The 20,934-nt window shown below is 38.1% G+C and overlaps 1 protein-coding gene across 18 annotated transcripts in view; it reads left to right on the top strand.

The window, feature by feature from the left end:
• CNTN3 (contactin 3) overlaps positions 1-20,934 on the top strand; it is a 370,397-nt gene that overhangs the window by 187,855 nt on the left and 161,608 nt on the right. For all 18 annotated transcript variants that reach the window (XM_021069229.1, XM_021069233.1, XM_021069224.1 and 15 more), the window contains one exon: positions 13,904-13,999. In XM_021069229.1, coding sequence (XP_020924888.1) covers positions 13,904-13,999 — 96 coding nt within the window. The remainder of the gene's footprint in view (positions 1-13,903; positions 14,000-20,934) is intronic.

Raw genomic sequence — 20,934 nt, 5'->3', positions numbered from 1 at the left:
TAGCGTCGGAGGGTTCTTGCATTATGCTAATTTATTTTTATTTTTCATTATTCCTGTGATGGTTACAAGTAACCATATTGTGAAACGCCATACAGTAGTTATTAAAAGCACTTTATGGCAACTGTTCCAAGAAATTTGTAAACTATCTGAGTGACCGATATACTCAGCCAAGGTAACAAATATCAGGAGCTTTTAAAAATCACTTCATGTGTTGAATTTCAACAGATATTACTTAGCAGCTACCCTACCAGTTGCAAAGGGGAAAACAATAGAAATTATGATCTTCCTGAGGAGAGAGACATGCTTATAAAAAGCAGGAGGCTAAATAGAGATAAACTGGAGTGGTTGTTGAAGGCTTCAAAGGAGAAAATAAGCTTTGAGCTGGGCTTGAATGACATAGGGCTAGATAGCTGGGGATAGAAGGACCTGAAGAGCTTATCCTTGCCTGTGGAGGGGAAGCAGACTTGCTAATGCTTACTGAGCATATGATTCATACCAAGAATTTTACATTTACTTTCTTACCTAATCCTCTCAGCAGGTTTCTAATGCAGGTCATTTTATCTGCATTTTTTAGAAGAATCTGCCTATCACAGGAGTCTGAGAAATCTGTTTGAAACTACAGAGTTAGTTTTAGTAGCAGACATTCTAAAGGAAATCTAACTTTAAATTCTTTGCTGAAGAAATGCAGGAGACATTAATCCAGCCTGCTAAAAGCTTTTTAAAAAATGTTTGAGAACATTATTAAGTAACTGAATTGAAGTGGTGTGATTTGTTTCACATATTCAGAATATGGTCATTTTTTTTGTGTGTGATCTCTTTATTTCCAAATCGGCAAGTAGATGTTTCCAAAAGAAAAGACCAAGTACATATTTGTATAGCTAATCATTAGAACCCTTCTGGCACACCCAATACTGGTTAGTTTTTGGAACTATAATGTTCTTAGCAACTATCCTGAAAAGAGTTTTCTATTGTTTTATTTAAGAACACTGGCCTTTTCTATGGCCGTATTAAAATCAAACTGGCAGAGTTCCTATCATGGTGCAGTGGAAACAAATCCGACTAGGTGAGGTTGTGGGTTTGATCCCTGGCCTTTCTCAGTGGGTTAAGGATCCGGTGTTGTGGTGAGCTGTGGTGTAGGTCGCTGACACGGCTCAGATCCCGCGTTGCTGTGGCTGTGGTGTAGGCCAGCAGCAACAGCTCCAATTAAACCCCTAGCCGGGGAACCTCCAAATGCCGCTGGTGCGGTCCTAAAAAGACAAAAGACAAAAAAAAAAAAAAAAAAAAAATCAAATTGACATTTAAAATATGGTTTTTGTGCAGATTTTCTGAATTATCTCAAACCTCTGATCTACCTGGAGATCTTATCTTCCAAGAAAATGAAAATGATTTGTAGTATTGCCACATTAAATTTTTTAAATTCAGTTTTAATGGCAAAGCTAGCTTTTTGACTATACATGAAGTATAAGAAGGAAAAATTTTCAGAAAGTAAAGGTTTATGTTAGTCTTCAGATTACATCAAACTATTCATGTTTTAAATTTTAGTATGGTGGGTGAAATTAATAGCCACACTCAAATAGGAAGAGTTTTTTGTTTGTTTCTTTTCCCTAAATTTCACATACTGGAAGAACAAAACTATCAATATCAGAAACATATTCTTAATAATTCTTGTTCAATGTAACAATCTGACATTTACTTTTTTTCCAAATACATAGGGACTTTTTAATTTGATATAGTCAGAACCAGCAGCTGGATTATTGATGGAAAAATTCCTTTAAAATACATTATCATTTAAATGAAAGGTACAAGTGTGTTCTAAAATTTTTAGGTTTCACTTCACATATGACATTGTATACATCTTCTGCTTTTTATTTTTGTTTTTTAATATAGTGCCAAACACTCTTTTTCCATAGAGGGTAGGAATTCGTTGTATTATTTCTATAAACCACACCTGCCAGAGGCCGGCTCCGGCTGCCAGGGAGTGTACACTTTTTCCTGATAGGAGATGAACGGCATCGGCTTTTGCAACGGAGACAGCCTCTTTGTCCCTTCTTTCAGGGCACTGGACTGCTCAAACTTTATTGGTGTAAGTGGTTAATTATATAGGCAGTTTTTTACTACAGATTACATCATAGTGTTAAAAGTACATTGGTTAACTATTAGGCTTTGTTTTTTGATCACATGGTACAGTAGCAATACGTCATGTTTTAAAATCTTTAGCTTAAGTTAATTTAGTGAGTACAATTCAAGGACAAACAGGCACAGCATATCATGTGGGAAAGAGGAGACCCAGCACAAACCATCTCATGGCCAGCCAGTTCCCACAAGCTGAAGAAGTTACAAACACAAAAAATCCTGTCTTCAGACTAGTGTCTATCTTTAAAGTGTCCTTGGAAGGGAGACAGTGTGAGAAAATACAAATCAACTTAGCCAGCTACCGCTAAAAGTTTCTAAAATCAAGGACAAGACTCATAGCTGGGTTTCTTTTGATCAAGAATAATATATGTCTAACTTCTATGAACCTCATTAAAATCCTAACTCTAAAGTTTACTGTATAACTAGTTAGTACATAAACACTATGTTTTAATTGAGTTTGATTTAAATAGGGGAAAGTCCTTCAGGATGAAATTCTTATTATATTATTATTGCAATTTTGTTAAATCACAAATCACCACAGGAAAATAAGAATGGAAAATAAGAATAATAAGTAAATAATCAGGAAAGACTGAGGAGAACGGAATAACAAATAAAACAACAGGAAAGACTAGGTCACCCGAGAAACAATCCATGTTCTCCTGCGCAAACATGGAAATTGTTTTCCCAGGAAAGCCCCAGTTCTTCTCCATCACCATCAACATGAGAGCCGTGTAACCTGAGGTCTGCCCTCGGCTTGTACTGTACAGGCAGGCTTTTATTCTGACCAGAAGCCCACCTTCAGCATGTACCGTTCAGGCAAGCTTTTATCCTGTCCAGAGGCCCACCTTGGGCATGTACCGTTCACGTGAGCTCCCTTCCTTGGTTAGGAACCTGCCTTCAGGTTTTTTTTTTTGCCTTCTGGCAAGGTTCTTTTTTCTGATTAGGAGCCTGCCCTCGGTTTTGCACCGTTCAGGCAAGCTCCCTTCCTTGGCTCCTTGTATCTTCTCGGCTCCCCGCACACACCCATTATGAATCTTCTTTTACTTCCAGTTACTATTTTTCTTTGAATTTGTGTGACAATTTAAAAACTATTTCTTAAGCATCCTGGGTACAGAAATTATATAAGGATTTTTATTTCATACTCATAATTTTTTATGGTATTTCACATCATGTATGTCACCTAATTTAGCATCAGTTTGGAGAAAAGGGTGAATTTTCTTTATTGAAATAATTGCAAAGTCTTTAAATTTATTTTTCCTAAACAACAGCTCCCTTTATTTTCATGTACATATTTCATCAACGTTTTTAGTATTTCTCTAGTAATTTGATTTCAACAACAACAACAAAATGTAACAAGGATGATCAGTTCTGTTAACAAATATAGGCAGTTCAACTGATGGAAGCAGAAGGGCATGCTGGAGAGTAGCTTCTAGGCGTAAGAATTCTGTGAGCCCTGGACAGAGGACAGTATCTTTTCTAGAGGAAATGGATCATACTGCTTGAGTTAAAGTCATTTGTACTGGATAGGTCCTTCTTGAGGTCTTCGAATGGCAAAAGGAAGAGATGGTGGAAGGCCCACACCTCATCCTTAGTCTCATGAGACAAACTAATCTAAAACACAGTTACCATGTAGTTCAGAATTATGGAAGAATTCTTCCTTCACCAATGATTAACATTTCAAACTAGACCTTGAGATATACCAATTTAGCATAAGTTGGAAGGAGAAGGATGGAACACAAGTAAAGTTAGAAGCAGAAATACTCAGAATGACAAACCATGTTCTCTTGCCCCAACGCCTGTGACATATGCACATATTTCACACATATGTACGTATATACACATGTGCATGTGCAAATGCATACATGTTTGTTGGATGGAATGACTGAATGTTGGAACAAGAAAGTGGACTCAGTAATCTAGGCTATAATTAATTCATGTGCATTTTTGAGCAGGCTTTGGAAACTAGAGGTGTGTTTTATGAAGAATCCTGACCTCAGGTCCATGGGCACAAGATAGATGGTTTGGATGGGACCCAAGAGACCACAGGTGGAGAGACCAGCTTGAAGGTTGAATAGACTTTATCACATAGTATAAAGATTAAAAGAGCTGGATTTGAAATCATTGGAACTGGATCCACTACTTACTGTGTTACCTTTGTCAAAATCCATAATAATTGCTTTTATCTTTTTTTTTTTTTTGCTATTTCTTGGGCCGCTCCCGCGGCATATGAAGGTTCCCAGGCTAGGGGTCGAATCGGAGCTGTAGCCTCCGGCCTACACCAGAGCCACAGCAAAGCAGGATCCGAGCCGCGTCTGCAACCTACACCACAGCTCACGGCAACGCCGGATTGTTAACCCACTGAGCAAGGGCAGGGACCGAACCCGCAACCTCATGGTTCCTAGTCGGATTCATTAACCATTGCACCACGACGGGAACTCCAATAATTGCTTTTAAACCACAGAAATTTTGGAAAAATAGAAAAACAAGACCTTTATAATACAGCTTTTGTGGGTATTAAATGGGGTCAATTGCAGGAAATTCTGTCACAGAACCTAGCACATCCATTCATCCATTAATTCCTTCATATATCAATTTAGTTTTGATAAAGTATATTCTTATGACAATGGGAATGCTGAGCTCTAAAAGGCAGACAAGCATACAGGGACCTTATGCTGAATACATGCCGGATGAATTTGCATCATAAAATTGTTCTAATAAAATTGAAATGCTGGTAGTGAGAAGTCAGAATTGGGAAGAGCGAGGCTAAATTTGGCAAAACAATTAACATGATAAAGTTGAATGGATTAAACAATGTGGAAATGAGAAGTGACAAGTTGGAACTGGGAGTTTTAGAGAGTAAGAATACAATGATGGAAGTTAGAAGAGGAAGTGGTTTTGTAGGGGCCACTATAAGCAAAGAAAAATGAAATGTTGATTATGAGATTGGCAATTGGACGTCCAAAATATGTCTGGAAGGCATGTAGAAAATGCATGCTTTGAATCAAAATTTTAATGGACATATCATTTATATAGACACAGTGGTAGGCACATTAGACTTGACAAGGTTTCTAAGAGAATATAAAGAAAAATGATAGCTATCATTTATTGGACATAACTATCATAAATTAGATGCTGTTTTAAGCAATTGGCATAGGGTTAACTTATTTCTTCCTCAAAATAATAGCAGAGGTAATTGCTATTATTATCCTCAATTTACAGATGATGAAACTGTGGATCAACAAGCAAATTAATTTGCCCTGGGGTCTAGCAGTTAGTTTTAGGAAAGAAAATTTGTAGTGGGGTTCATGTGACTGCAGAGAACAGAGACTTGAGCTCATTTCAAGTTAAAAAGTGGAAGGAAACAAAGAGATGGTTATGGGGGAGGGGAGGCTTGTTTTAGGAAAGTGGAGCATGAAGGTTATTGGAAGATATATTTTGCTTTTTAGATGAGATGATCTTTGCATGTTTGAAGTCGTCAATGAGAGATCAGAGAGAATGAAGTAAGGATAGCTGTAAAACCAGAGATTCAAAAGGAAAAATGGAACATTACACTTTTCTAATTCTTTTTATTATTCAAAGGGCTTACGGGTCTGTGATGCCAGAAATCCTCCCTCAGAAACCCCTGTGATGTTCAGAGGACAGGTGTTGTCCTCAGTTTATAAATTAAAAGCTGGAAGGCACAGACCATCAAGTGGTAATTCCTCCAGGCTTGCAGATCTGGATTATGGTGGAGCAAAGAATAGGATCCCTGGTGTGTCCATTCCCATTTTCTTTTCCTAAACCTCACTAGTAGAAAGTTGAGAAATCTGCAACCCAGGAACAGAGGATTTAATGTTGATAGGGGGGCCCACCATGGAAATTTCAAGAAAAAGGATATGATGGATGCAAAGATAATTGAACTCATTTCAAGCATCTATTGATGACCCATACCATCCCAATGAATATACCATTGTGTAGATACCTAAGATGAAACTGCTGATGCTCTAATCTTGATGGAGCCCCTAGGGTAGAAGAACAAAATGGAATAATATAAAAACTCAGGAAATATACAAGGGAACAGATGGAGGTAATTCTAAGAGTTTTATAAAGGGCATGTGGGTAAACCTGGTTTTGAAGATGAATAAAGGTGCACAATGCCAGTGAAGGAGTAGGAGCACCACTGTATCACTAGACCAGTATTCTGTGCTTGAGGAAATCCAAATAGTTTGTTACTGTTTCAGTGTATGTGACTGAGAGTTAGGGGTGCTGAAGCAGTGGGGTGTTAGGAAACAGGGAGGAAATAGCTGTGTGAAGGGTCGTGTAAAGTATCCCTAAGTGCTTAGAATTCAACTGTTGTGCCAATATTTCAAATGAGTTTAAAAAACTAAAAACAGCAATAGGGCTTCCCACTGGGGCACAATGTGTTAAGTATTGCCGCAGCTGTGGTGTAGGTCATAGCTGCAGCTCAGATTCCATTCCTGGCCAGGGAGCTTCCATATGTGGTGGGTGTGACTGAAAAGGAAAAAAAAAGGAAAACAAAATTAGTTCCTGAAGATGTTAAGGTCTTGTTAATTGCTTCCCACTTTCCTAAGTAGGCTTAGAAAATACTGAATACTTAAGTCTGCTTGGAAACTTACAGTACAAACCTGTTTTAAGAACTTAAGTGAGAAATCTGTTTGCCATAGACATTTTTGGTACCACCAAAATGTTTTTACATCCCCTCTGCCCACCTCTGATTAATGTGCAGTGCTTGTAGACAGTCCTATGGAAGCTCACATTAGTAGCTCTGATGGCTACGTGGGAATTATTGCCCCCAGGGAAAACCCTCTGCTATTAAGGGTGGGAGCCTGAATTTAAATGCCCCAGACTCCCATTTTTCAAATTGATGGTTCTAGAAGGCATTCTGTCCACTTATCAGAGGTTGGTTCATACAGGATCAAGCCGTCATTGACTACAATAACAGCCTTAATAGCACACCTAAATGATGGCTTTTCTTCCATCCCTCTTTTACTGTCTTCACCCCCACCCTCCTCCCTCCTGAGATCACCTCCCATATACACTAGGTCACCCAAGCCCTTTCAGAGGTTCTACTCTGAGAGAATTAAATAGAAGGTACTATTTAACTTCGCTGAGAAAGCCATTGTTTTTACATAAGGGAACATCTTTATTTTTCTAAGACTCACCTATTGCTTGCCATGGTAGAATTTTCTCTTAGAAACTCCATTTATGATGAAATGTTTTGAGACTTGGCCTGACATATTAAGTAGAAAAGGGAACAAAATAGGAGACACTTTGAATTTGGGGGCTGGAATATAGATCAGGAAATAATGGTTAAGTGTAGTTCTTGCTGGTACTAAAGATGATTAAGAGTCAACTGACAGTGTGTTATATTCAAATTTGGGATATCTTCCAGAGGCTTCAACAGGAAAAAGGAAAAGAAAAGTCAGTCATCCACTGAACCATATGTTTTTGGTTTGTTTGTTTGCTTTGTAGTAGGGCATGTTTTAATGAGATTTTTCAACTAACTGAAATTTTACCCCGTGATCATGGAAGCTTGATCATTTCATGGGACTCTTCCTGATGACATCTGGTAACACGGAGATTAAGGTGAAAACCCTAATGGAACTGCTGCCTTGATTTTTTTTATTGTCTTTTTGGATGTGTTCATTGCCTTTTTTTCAGCTTTTTATAGATGTGCACAACTTTCTTTTACTGGCAACTCTCTGATTCTTTCAAAAGCATCCTTGTCATTTACACAGTTTGGGTAATGATTTAATTTGGTAACTACAAACGCTAAGCATTTCAGCATTAAACATTAAAGGCATTTAAGGTATTATGCACAGAAGGCTATTATATTGCTTATATCTGTATTCCATTTACAATTTATTTAAGTATCACTACTGGGCAGTACTTTGCATTTTAATTGAAAAGGTAACACTTCACCTCATAGCATAAAATTGGGTATTGTTACACAAGTATTAAAGCTCACATGCAGTTTTCATTGATAATGATTTTATTAGGTCCTCAGGCTCCAAATGCTAGTTATCTCAAGGTGTTTTGAGGCTGAGCTCTAAATTTTTAAGCCTTAGGACCTTCTAGTCAGCTGGTCACAATTTCAGATTTATTGCCATTTTTTACATTCCCTTTTAATCCTCTTGGGGAGATTTTTTTTTTTTTTCTTACCTTGCAACCTCTTATTGTCATCGTCTTTGTATTTATGATACACTCAGCTGCATGTTCGTGTACCCAATTCAATGTATTGGCATTGCCAGCATATCTCATAAAATGTGCTACACAGAATTCTTTGGTCATAATCTTTAGGCCATTCTATAACATCCATCCACCAAATTTATTTATTTATTTATTTGTTTGTTTGTTTGTTTGTTTTTTATGGCTGCACCCACATCACATGGAAGTTCCCAGGCCAGGGACTGAACCTGAGCCAAAGCTTTAAACTACACTGAAACCGCAGCAGCACTGGATCCTTTAATCCATTGTTCCAGGCCATGGATGAAACCCACACCTTCACAGTGACCCAAGATGCTGCAGTCGGATTCTTAACCCACTGCACCGCCACAGGATATCCTACCATTTCTCATTTTTGGTCTCTGCCATATTCTACATAGAGACAGTCATTTCACGTAGCTTAATACAGTGTTTCTCAAACTGACTTGGGAAATGATGGCCCATGCTTGGCTAATTTTAGGTTATACGGAGTTAGACTTGTGCCCTCAAGCCCCGCAGTTGTACTGAGTGACATTTCACATACCCTGCTTGATAGCCTACCTGGATTAATCCACCTGGAGAAACCAGCACTAGCAATACGAAGCCATTGAAATCAGAGAAGTGTCAGAGGAAATTAGAGTCTCTTTTCTTTGGATGCATTGCAACTTTCCTGTGATCCTGTCTTCCTCTCCCCAGGGTGGGGAGAACAACCTGAAAGTGGAGTCCTTGGCACAGCCCTTAGAAAACCTGTCCTAATATAGAAAATTAAGACAGGTGTCAAAGTAGAATGTTTTATATGCCAGGAAGTATCCATGTGTTTTCACTCAGAATAAGGAGGGTTATTTCTCTCCTGACTTTACGTACTTCCCCTTGATGTTAGTTTAGGAGATACTGTCCCCAAGGTGTGACTAGAGTTTTGGGATATCTTAGAACACAGCTGGTGGCCTGGAGGGCAGTCAAGGTGAGCTACTTCCAGCCTGTAGGGGGTGTGGAGGAAGAGGAAAGAATGTAAAAATGTATGGAAGGCTGTAATTTTGTTTTTAAGTTAGATCTCACCAGCTATATATGTACTTATTTGTTTGTGTGTTTAGTTCTATACAGTTGTGTCACATGTAGTTTGTGTATCTACCTTGTGGTCAAGATCCCTGACAGTGCGCTTTTTCCTGACCACGCCCATATCCCTGCCCCCAACTTCCCAAAACACTGGCAACTACTCATCCTCTATTTCTGAAAATCTGTCATCCTAAAAATATTATACAGATGGGGTCATACAGCATGTACCCTTTCAGGATTTTTTTTTTTTTAACTTAGCGTGATTTCTTGTGCATTCATCCAAGTTGTTTAAGGTACCAGTAGTTCTTGCTTTTGATTGCTAAGCGGTATTTCAGGATATGTATGTACCCTGTTGGTTTAACCATTGAACCATTTAAGGACATCTGGATTTTCCTAGTTCAGGGCTATTACAAATAAAGCTGTATAAACTTTTTGTACAGGGTTTCTTGTGCACATATGTTTTCATTTCCCTGGGATAAGTGCCCAGGAGTACAATTTCTGGATCACATGGTAGTTGTGTGTTTAGTTTTTTTTAGAAACTGCCAAACTTTTCTAGAGTGACTGTAAAATGTTGTACACTCAGAAAGCAACAGTGTTTGATCCTGTTTCTCCAAATCCTTTCCATGATTTGATATTGATGCTGTCTTTTTATTTTATCTATTTGATAGGTGCACAGTGATATTTCATTGCAGTTTTAATTTCTGTTTCCCTGATGGCTAATAATGTTGAAATCTTTTCATGTCCTTCTTGGCCATCTCTATCTCTCCTTCAGTGAACTGCCTCTCCACTATTTTACCTACTTTCTAACTGAAGAGTTTTATTTTTTTACTATTTGAATTTTGAGAGGGGTTATTCTAGATACTATTCCTTTACTGGATAAGTGGTTTGAAAATATTTTCTCCTGGTCTGTTGCCTGTCTTGTCATCCTCTTCCTGTGGACTTTCACTCTAGATCCCAAAGATGTGCTTCTATCTTTTTTCGCTAAAAGTTCTCTATTATTTCTATATTTTTATGTTTTACATTCAAATTCACAACTCATTTTTAAACTTAATTTGCTTATATGAGTGAGGTTGAGGACAAGGTTCATCTCTTTTTTTACCTATGTTTGTCCATTTGCTTCTGCATCATTTATGGAAGAGCTATCTTTCTTCCACTGAAGTGCTTTTGCACATCTGTCAGAAATCAATTGAGCTTACTTGTGTGGGTCTGTTTCTGGCTTTTCTGTTTTGTTCCATTGATCTAGGTATCTATCCCTCTGCCAATACCACACCCTCTCACTCATTGTAGCCACATACTAAGCCTTAATATTAGGTAGACTGACTTTTTTAGGCTGCATTCTTCTTTTTTTTTTTTTTTTTGTCTTTTTGTCTTTTGTCTTTTGTTGTTGCTATTTCTTGGGCTGCTCCCGCGGCATATGGAGGTTCCCAGGCCAGGGGTTGAATCGGAGCTGTAGCCACCAGCCTACGCCAGAGCCACAGCAACACGGGATCCGAGCCACGTCTGCAACCTACACCACAGCTCACGGCAACACCAGATCCTTAACCCACTGAGCAAGGGCAGGGACCGAACCCGCAATCTCATGGTTCCTAGTCGGATTCGTTAACCACTGCGCCACGACGGGAACTCCTGCATTCTTCTTAATTGAGATTATCTTAGCTTCTCAAACACCTGTGCTTTTACATATAAATTTAAGAATTAAGTCTTTTTGTATCTATAAAAAAAATAAAACAAACCAAAGCCTTGCTGGAATTTTGATAGTAATCACATTAAACCTCTATATCAATTTGGGGTGAGTTGATACTGTGCTGAGTCTTCCAGGCCATGAACACAGTATGGGTGTGTTTTCATTTCATTTAGATTTTGATTCTTTTTTATCTGTATCTTATAATTTTCAGTATATGTGTCCTTTGCGTATTTTATTATCTGTATACCTAAGTATTTTATCTGAAATGATCATAAGCAACTTTGTGTTTTTAATTTTGAATTCTGCATATATGTCGTTACTATCTAGAAATTGTATCCTGTGACCTAGGTTACTTGCTTTGTAGTGTGAGTTTGTTTGCTTTGTTTTTTGTAGATGCCTTCTGGTTTTTCTGTTTAGACAGTTATATCATCTGCAAATACAGGTACTTTTATTTCTTCCTGTCAAAACTGTATGCTTATTTTTTTTTCTTTCATTATGGCTTTGGTTAGAACTTCTAATGTGATGTTGACTACAAGTGACAAGAATGAACATGCTTGTATTCCTGATGCTGAAGGAAATCATTCAGTCTTTCTTCATCAACTATGATGTTAGTTGTATCATGCTTATTTCCTCTGAAAGTCTGATTGTCTTAGAGGCTCCAGAACTAAGTCAAGTGTTCGCAAGAATTAAAGAGGGCATGGAAAGAAAAATCTAAGGAGTTTCTACCAAATAATTTCTGGAATGATTCCTGATTTTTTTTTTGTCTTTTTTTTTTTTTTTTTTTTGTCTTTTTGCTATTTCTTGGGCCTCTCCCGCGGCATATGGAGGTTCCCAGGCTAGGGGTCGAATCGGAGCTGCAGCCACCGGCCTACGCCAGAGCCACAGCAAAGCAGGATCCGAGCCGCGTCTGCAACCTACACCACAGCTCACGGCAATGCTGGATTGTTAACCCACTGAGCAAGGGCAGGGACCGAACCCGCGACCTCATGGTTCCTAGTCGGATTCGTTAACCACTGCGACAACGGGAAGTCCCCTGATGTATTTTGACTCCTTGAAAGGGCTAATTCTAGTAACAGTTCTTGCCAAGACTGTATCATATGCAGCCTTGACTTGGATTTGGGTTACGTAAATGATCCTCCAGGATATTTCAGTAATCTGATACTTTTTAGATATTTATACTACTACTTTCATCTCTATAGTCTCTAGTGTTCTGTAAATAAGTAAATAAATAAATGAATACCCCGGAAAACACTCAAGGCCCCTACAGTTATTTATCTTTGCCATTCCTGACACATATGTTCCATGAACTGGCTACATCAGGTATTCAAAAATATTGTCCCTTTCCCTTATATACTGTAGAGATCATATAAATGCAAGTTTTTGGAGCAGTAGATATATCTGTGACAGATAGTATGTACTATTCAGGCAAATGAAAATTTTGCCTTTGGGGGAGAGGAAACATTGTTAGGTTCTGTCGAACTTTGAAATCCTTTTTTGCATATTAGAGGTAAAATCAGTGATGACTATGTTCTATGGTGTGAGATTATGTAACAGAAGAAAACAAGGAATGGATAGGAAATCAGCAATAATAATATATACTTGTTTGTCAAAAAATTATTTGAAATTATTTTTCCCATGGATGTGCAACATTCTGATATGATATACATCCCCATTTAGTCTTTGGGAAACAATTGGATGGTACAGTTTTTCATTTCTACTCAGTTGCACTTCAAGAGCCTTAATGTTTTGATAACGTTGCATTTTAGTAGTAGATTTAAGATGACATAATGATATATTATATCGTTTTTGTAAGGTAACCTCTGCATAAAATAAGTCCATAAACACCATTCTTTTCTTCTTTTATAGTCAGACATATGTGAGGTTTGTTGAATTGCTTTTATTTCATGGTTCAACTTCAAACTTAGCAATTTTATATTATTTTTTAGTAACAATAAAATGCACATAGGCCATCTTATTTTCCTCTGATGTAGTGATTTATGGTGCTTAGAATATGAGTAAGTGTCTACAGTTTGTAGTTTTATCAATTGAGAGATAACTGTTTTGTTTTTTTACATTTTTCAAGGCAAAGTTGAAAATTTTTCAAGTTATATTCTAAAATACATATACTACCTTACTTATGTAGTCACCAAATAGGCAATTTATATCAACCTTTAAAAGCTATAAGATGGATATATTCTCTTGCGGATTGATAATGAAATTGTTCTGATACAGAAAGTGACACCACTGAGTATCTTAACTGTGGAATTCACAGTATTTTTTTTTAAATTAGAGTTTAGGGAAATAGTAGATTTTTCTTCTCTTTTTCCCCATAGGCTTAAGCTTTTGTTCAAAATGAAGCCAATAGAATTGTATCCATGCTATAATTTAAGCTGGAGAGTATAAATTAGAATTTGCTGTCCTGGTTTGTTATTGGAAGAAATTAAGTGGTTTATAAAAATAACCGCTGGTGATCAAAATGGCATTTGCCTTGATTGCTTTATTAAATACTTGAAAAAAAGCATTGGGGCAATGATAAAAACAGTTTGTATTTTTTCACAGCTTCAAATAAAAAGGAATATGTTGATTTAATTTACAGGATTAGTTAGTATGTATTCTTATCCTATTGCTGAATTTCTGGAAGGCTTAATAAAGAAATCAAAACCCTACTTTTCCTTCTCTAAACAAATATTGAATCTTCTCATTCTAAGGTTTCTGAGAAGGAATTTTTTTTTTTTTTTAATTATCCTCCCATAGTAAGGAATGTCTCTGTTTAACATTTTAAATTTATGGTTCTTTCTGAAATTCTGTGTTGTTTTGTTTTCAAATCAGATCTTGAAAATTTTAAAACCAAAATGAGAAGTACAGTGTCAGTACGTGAAGGCCAAGGAGTCGTCCTGCTCTGCGGCCCCCCGCCACACTCCGGAGGTAAAAAAAATGCTCTGTTTTGGTTTTTTATATTTATTAAATAAGTTTCAGGGCATGACCCACAGCATATGTACTGTTATTGCTTCCATAAATTACCCTGAGAAACTTGATAATCCAAGCATCGGATTCTGTCAGCTGAGTCGGAATATGAGAAACTACAGAAAATGGTCTATCCAGAGAAGTTTATAATCATAATTTAATCATTCCAACCAGGAAGAGTCTAAAGGCAAACAAGATCAAGTTCTTTTCAATTACCTAATGGTGCTGTATAATGCTTCATCCCTATACTGTTAGCATTTATTATTTAGTTTTAGACTGTGACATACGTTAGTGTCTTTGTGCTTTCTCTTTCTCTCCCCTCCCCCACCACACACACACACTTACACATACTTCTTGATATAAGCTGTTGGACCTCTTGATATATATATATAATAGATTTCTAAAATGATACAGGTAGGTATGTTCACATCATTTTTATTAGGGTGTTGGAATTGCAAATTTTGTGCTACATTGGTATAAATTGAAATATTGTTGGAAATTCAGAAGCTTAACAAAATAGCTACAAAGAGTGAAAATGAACTTCTGCAATACGAAAATAATTTAATAAGCACCACTCCCCAGGAAGAGCCTGAAGTGCTAGTTTGATTTTCCTCCTATGCTCACTATTGCAGACTTGGTCACTCGCAGCAGAACAAAGAGGCCATTATTAATGTGCGAATCACTGTTCTCAGAGAAATAAACACATTCTGTTATTGAGAGGATGTGAATTACTAAGAGATAAAGAGGTTAGAGAGCATCCTTATGACCAGAGGGGAGACTGAGAAGTCTTCTTCCCCTCATAGTAAAGCTTATTCAAATGAAAATATGTTGGACTTTATTTATTTTGTGCCATACAAATCGAAGTCCTTTTTCCCCCAGTGACTTAGCAGTTTTAATCACAAGCCCGTCAGCCCAATAAAACAAACATTTCCCATCTTCAGTATCTGATCACTTAAAATGTCTGAGCCAGCTGCAGACTGCAGATTTGGGACTTGATTAGCCGCCACGATTGCCCTCATGTTGGTGAGTTTGGGTTTAAATTGGGCTCCCCAGTCATACTTGGGGAATGTATATTTTGCTGAAGTCATGAAGTTACCCCTTCAAAGTTGAAGTTCCTCTGCAACTTCAGAATTTCAACAAAAATGTACATTCAAGGAACTTCAACTTTGAAGGGAAGCATAGACTCTCTTGATTATCAATAAAAGAACCTGAGCTCAGATTGACCTGAGGAAAATAGGGTGTTTACTGGCTCACATAACTGGGATGATCACGTGGAGTCTAGTAGAGCTGTGTGGCTGACATGGAGGTTTGTCACCCAGAAGGCCTCACTACCTTGTTGTGGGCAGTAGGGTTAACAGATGATCTCCAGTTCTTAGCACCTTCCTGATCTTCCTGGGCCGCAGAGAGCCACTTGCCCCTGGTCTCACCCTTCCAGGAGCTGCCCACGTCTGGTGACTGAACAAGGAGAGACCATAAGGGGCCAGCCATTTCTCCCCAACACTGGGCAGTCCTGGTGGTCAGTACTCAATCCAGAGCTTCCTGTCTCTATGATCAAGGCTCTGTTGGATCACATCACAGTTTGACTTCTAGTTTGTCTCAAGTCCTGCTTCTGCCTCCTTATTTGCGTAGGTTTTGATCATTGATAAAAATCTTTTATCCCAAACTCTAATAATTTGCTCCCTGAGAACCCAGTCTACAAGACCCAGAGAGTCATCTACTTTCGTAAGTAGTTGGTCTTTCTAGGTACTTCTTGGCTCACCTTCCCTCTGTGTTGATTCCACTGTCATGTAGACTCCTGTGTTGGCACATGTCCCCTGACAACTCTGGGATCTTGTGGTACTTAGAGCTAAACATCCTAATGAACCAGACAGGCTGTTGTTCAGTGGCTTCTGATTTTAATTGGATGAGCCATGCTTATGAGGTTTTCCCTGCAGCTGAGAACCAGAGACTTCCATCTGCTAACAAGCACTAGAATGAGAAAAGTATAGCTTCCAAAGGGAAAGAAGGACTTTATTATGGAAAAAAAAGGGGGGGGGATTAGGAGGCCATGTATTAGATAGAAACTAATAATTCTTAGAATTACATTTGGTAAGGAGGTATCAAAATAACTAAAATTTATTTTATAAATCAACATATAATAATAACTAGGTAGTCTTGTCTATGGTGAGTTTTGAAAATGTTGATCCCATTTAAGAGTCTGAGTGACTAAGGGATCTCCTTTAAGCATTTTTATGAAAAGACATATTCCTGTTAACAAAGGAAGGATCTTTTAGTTGGCTGGCCATGTACACAGTGAAAATGTCTTAATAAGCTATTGAATAAAACGTGTTCCAAAAGATGGCTCTCTTCTGTTGTCGTGGAATTGGAAAACTGTTGGCCAGTCATAGCTCTCTTGAGTAATGATATCCTGATATATGTCTGCCTTTGGTGACTTCATATTGCTATTCATTTGGTGACTTCTTATTGCCTTTTCATTGCTAAAGCTCATAGGTTGAGGTGACTTTGGAAGTCAAGCAGGATTGCAGGTGAAGAAGGAAAGCAATCTGGCCAGATAGAGCCCAGTGCTCTTAAGAACCTAGTGCATGCAGGAGATAGCAAATAACTGAACAAAAGCATGCTTTCCTTCATGCTATACTGTTCAGGAAAATGACTGTGGCCAGAACATCAGATTTAGACACTGAAAACAGGATTCTCATTGGTCCAAGTCTACCTGATATTGAGTCAACCAAGTTCCAATTTATATCCCCTGCCCTGACTCCTTGGTCTGGGAGCTTCTTGAGGACAGAGCCTATGTTCATGTTCACTCTGCACAAGGCTGGTATATAATATGCAGTCAGGGAATAATGCTTGAACAAATGAAAACATTCCTGGAATGAATAAAGGAATCCCTTTTAGGTTTAGCCAGTTATAAATGCTTCTTGAGAATGCACTGCAAACTTTGTTTCTAGAGATAGAAGTATTTAACAACCATATGCCTTGGGTACCAAGCAGACAGGTGTAGACACTGACAGATCACAGTGAACTCTGACCACAGAAGCTGGTATCAGCCGACTTCATCCCCTTGTGGACTAAGGACCTTTTAATTCAGTGGAGGGTGCAGGGCAGGTCACAGAGCAGCTGAAGCCATGACTCCGGGATTTATCAGTATATGTGATGTGGCCTCACAGCCCACACTCTGATCCATTTTGCCCAGTGCCCGTAAAGTCCCACGGTCCCTGCAGGACATGACTTGCCCTTCTCTATCTTCACCAATGCGTCATTTTTATTCACTTCATCATGTTTCTTCAGTTCTACTTGGTCACTTCTCAGTAGTCAGAAATGTTTAATATTTTTATTTTCTGATTACTGAAGACATCCTCATGCTTTACACATCCATCATACACCCTAACAGAGTCACAGCCTAACAGAGTAGACACCAGAGGCAAAATAATAATAATAATAATAATAATAATAATAATAATAATAATAGTGCCCTCTCTTTATTGAGTGCTGCTTATATGCTAAGCAATGTGCTGGGTCCTTATGAAAATAAACCATCTGCTAGGAGATTCTTTTGATTAAAAGTATGGAGAGGAGCTGGGTAAGTGACCAGAGGGATAAGCAAGGAAAGAGCCTAAATAGGAGTCCGAAAGTATGGAAGCTGCATATTATTCATATTCCGTTAATTAATTTATCTATGCAGCTAATATATAAGAAAGTAGCAGCAACCTGAGCCTGCTTTGCTTAAAGAGCAGTTGCCATTTATTTGATGCCATAAGATAAAAAAAACTGCTATGAGATGGGCGACAATTAGAAATGTTTCCTAGGAGTCCCTATTACTCCTAGGCAACACAGGTTGCTGTCATTTGAGAGAGGTCTTATCTCCTACTCATTTTACGATGTTTCATACCACTTTCTATTCATCATCTTCTCTGCAGAATAATTCAGCACCTCTCTATGGCAAAAGGAGTTAGAACTCTCCTGAAAATTAGCTGGAAAACCAGGAATTGGCAAACCAAAAATCAGGTACCAGGCATGGATTTATATAGTTTAATTATTAATCCAGCGACCTGTAGTGTGAAAAGCTGAGCTTTAGTGTAACCACCATTCCATTGCTGATATCATTATCAGATCTTTAGAAATCCAAAGGCACAAGAAAAATTACAGTGATATAAATAATGATACAAGACTAGTTCATGGGCCCTTCATGACAAATACTAATTAGATAGGAATTCATAGGTTAATCAAGTTATTGCATATAAATATGTTAAAAAGAATCATATTTTGGAGTTCTCTTTGTGGCACAGCAGAAACAAATCTGACTAGTATTCATGAGGATGCAGGTTCGATTCCTGGCCTCACTCAGTGGGTCGGGGATCCAGCATTGCTGTGAGCTGTGGTGTAAGTCAGAGATCCTGCTTGGATCTCACGTTGCTGTGGCTGTGGATAGACTGGCAGCTGTAGCTCCTATTCGACTCCCAGCCTGGGAACATCCATATGCCACTGGTGGGGCCCTAAAAAAGAAAAAGAAAAAGAAAAATCGGATTTTGTCCAAGGATGGCTAATGAGATTTATTTTGAGTAAAGAATAGGCCTGAGTGTTTCCCAGTGTTTCAGAAGCAAACAGCTTTGGTCTTTGATTCAGACTCCCATATTGGTGCCCTGTGCATATTCTTCTTGCAATGACAGCCCTGGACTGCCATCCGAGTGCAACAACACAGCCTTTGGGATGTGAAAAAGAGAATGTAAGATGTCAAACAGCAGGGAGTAGAGGATGAGGAGACTTCATGCTAAAAATTGCTTTGTAAATCTCGGTGTGATGGAGGTGAGAACTGTTAGCAACATAACCAGATGGCATGGGATTTACACCCTCTCTATCAACATCTTTTTTTTTTCTTTCCCTAAGACTGAGAAACAAACGTCATCTCAGGTAGCTTAAGTGGGGGAAAATTTCCAAGTAGGAATTTTCTGGAAAGACTTATCCAGCTGCTAGACCTTGCCCCAAGGCGATGAAAATTTTCCAAGTAGGAACATTCTGGAAAGACTTATCCAGCTGCTAGACCTTGCTCCAAGGCAATGAGACATGACTGAGAGTTTTTGAATGACATCTTGACACAAAACAATAATTTTCCTAAATATCTTAATGTGCAATCTTTGTACCGTCTCGTCTTATGCACTTATTTTTCCTTGAACTACACTCCTCTACTATTTATGTTTGTGATGTAACTGAACATAAAACAATAACTTTTTTACAAAACTTTGAAGGAAAGAAAACATAATATGTTCATGGTCAGAATGTGCTTTCTGGCTCCCGTGACATATTTATGACTGGTCACTGTGTAACATGCTTCTCTGAGAACCCAGGGGTTTCCCCCTTTCCTTAAAACCATGTATCTGAAAGATGCATCATAGCTGAAATTTATACCATCACAAATGGTGAAATCAAGATAAAACAGATGATTGGTGGGTTATTATTAAGTAATAAACATCTGTCTGCACCATAGAATATCACTCTTAATTTATTACCCTTCAGCCTGGGAGTTGGGGGTATATTAACACATACTGGCAGAGAGTTAGAGAATCTAGCTGAAAGAATAATATCTCACAGTTGTGAAGATATTTTTTGAATATGTGCCAATGCTGATGTGGCTGTTGACATTTATAGGAGTCCAAAATATTAAGAAATTTATAGTAGTGTTCAGATAAGAATGTTCTGAATCAATTGACACATAAACCTCAGCTGCTACTATGTGGGTAACAGCTAAATATTTTGATCTCTAAATGGAATATCTCTTGTAGGAAATAGTCTTAATTGCTGAGCAGCCATTTTGTAGTTGGAAATGGAGATGAAAAATCCTAAGTTTTTCCAGAGGGCTCAAAAGTAGAAACTGAATTTAAAATATTCATTGAGTCTGCCCCCTTCCTTCCTTCCTTCCTTCTTCCATCCATCCATCCCCCCATCCATCTATTTTATTCATATTTTTTTCTCATGGCATATGGAAGTTCTCAGGCCAGGGATCCAATCCAAGCCACAGCTGCAACCTGTGCCAGAGCTGTGGCAATGCCAGATTCTTAACCCACTGCACCAGGCTGGAGTTCAAACCCATGCCTCAGCAGTGACCCTAGCTGCTCCAGAGACAATGCCAGATCCTTAACCAGTGCCACAGTGGGAACTCTGATTTTATTCTTATTTTGATTTACTTATATATCCATCAAATATCTGTTGATGTGTAGAAAATGTTTCTGACTTATGATCCCATTTTACTATAATATATATGGCCCTTTACTTGAATGATCTTAGGTTAAATAGAGAAAAAAACTGAAAGTATTACCGATAAACTTGGTAGAAATGTATTCAAATCAATGTTTTTGAGCCCCATCCAAACTGCTCCCCAAGTGAAATGCACTGGGCTCAGGGTGCAGGAAATAGAAGGTAATTAAGAATCCCCCTGTCCTCAGGGGCTTATGGCTCCACAGAAAGTGAGAAAGGTGGGTTTGCAGATGAATGGTTAACCCTGTAATAACCATACAGGTGTCATTATTCAACTGGACACTGGGTTTATTGCTTATAACATCAAGGAAGTAAGTATCACTAAATCTACATTGACAAGCTCAGGCTCAGGCCTATTAGGTGATTTGTCCAAAGACATACAACCTAAAATTTGAGCTTTAGACTTGCATCTGTTGCTTTTGATGGAAATTTTTCTTATGCTTACAAAAATTACAGCCTTCAGTTTTTCAATTTGTATATTTTATGCATCCTAGGATACCCTTCTGCAAACCCTTTTGATAGATGCACTGATATAATTCAAGCATTTTCAAGCACCAAACCCCTATAGACACACACATATAGACACACTAGGATCTACCTAGGAGGCATAGCAAGTACAAGTCAGGCATCTAAGAACTAAGCTCCTA

The sequence above is a fragment of the Sus scrofa genome, chromosome 13 (assembly GCF_000003025.6).
Source record: "Sus scrofa isolate TJ Tabasco breed Duroc chromosome 13, Sscrofa11.1, whole genome shotgun sequence".
Classification (NCBI taxonomy): Eukaryota; Metazoa; Chordata; class Mammalia; order Artiodactyla; family Suidae; genus Sus; species Sus scrofa.
Note: the sequence above shows the minus strand (reverse complement) of the source record. Positions and strands in the feature narration are given on the sequence as shown.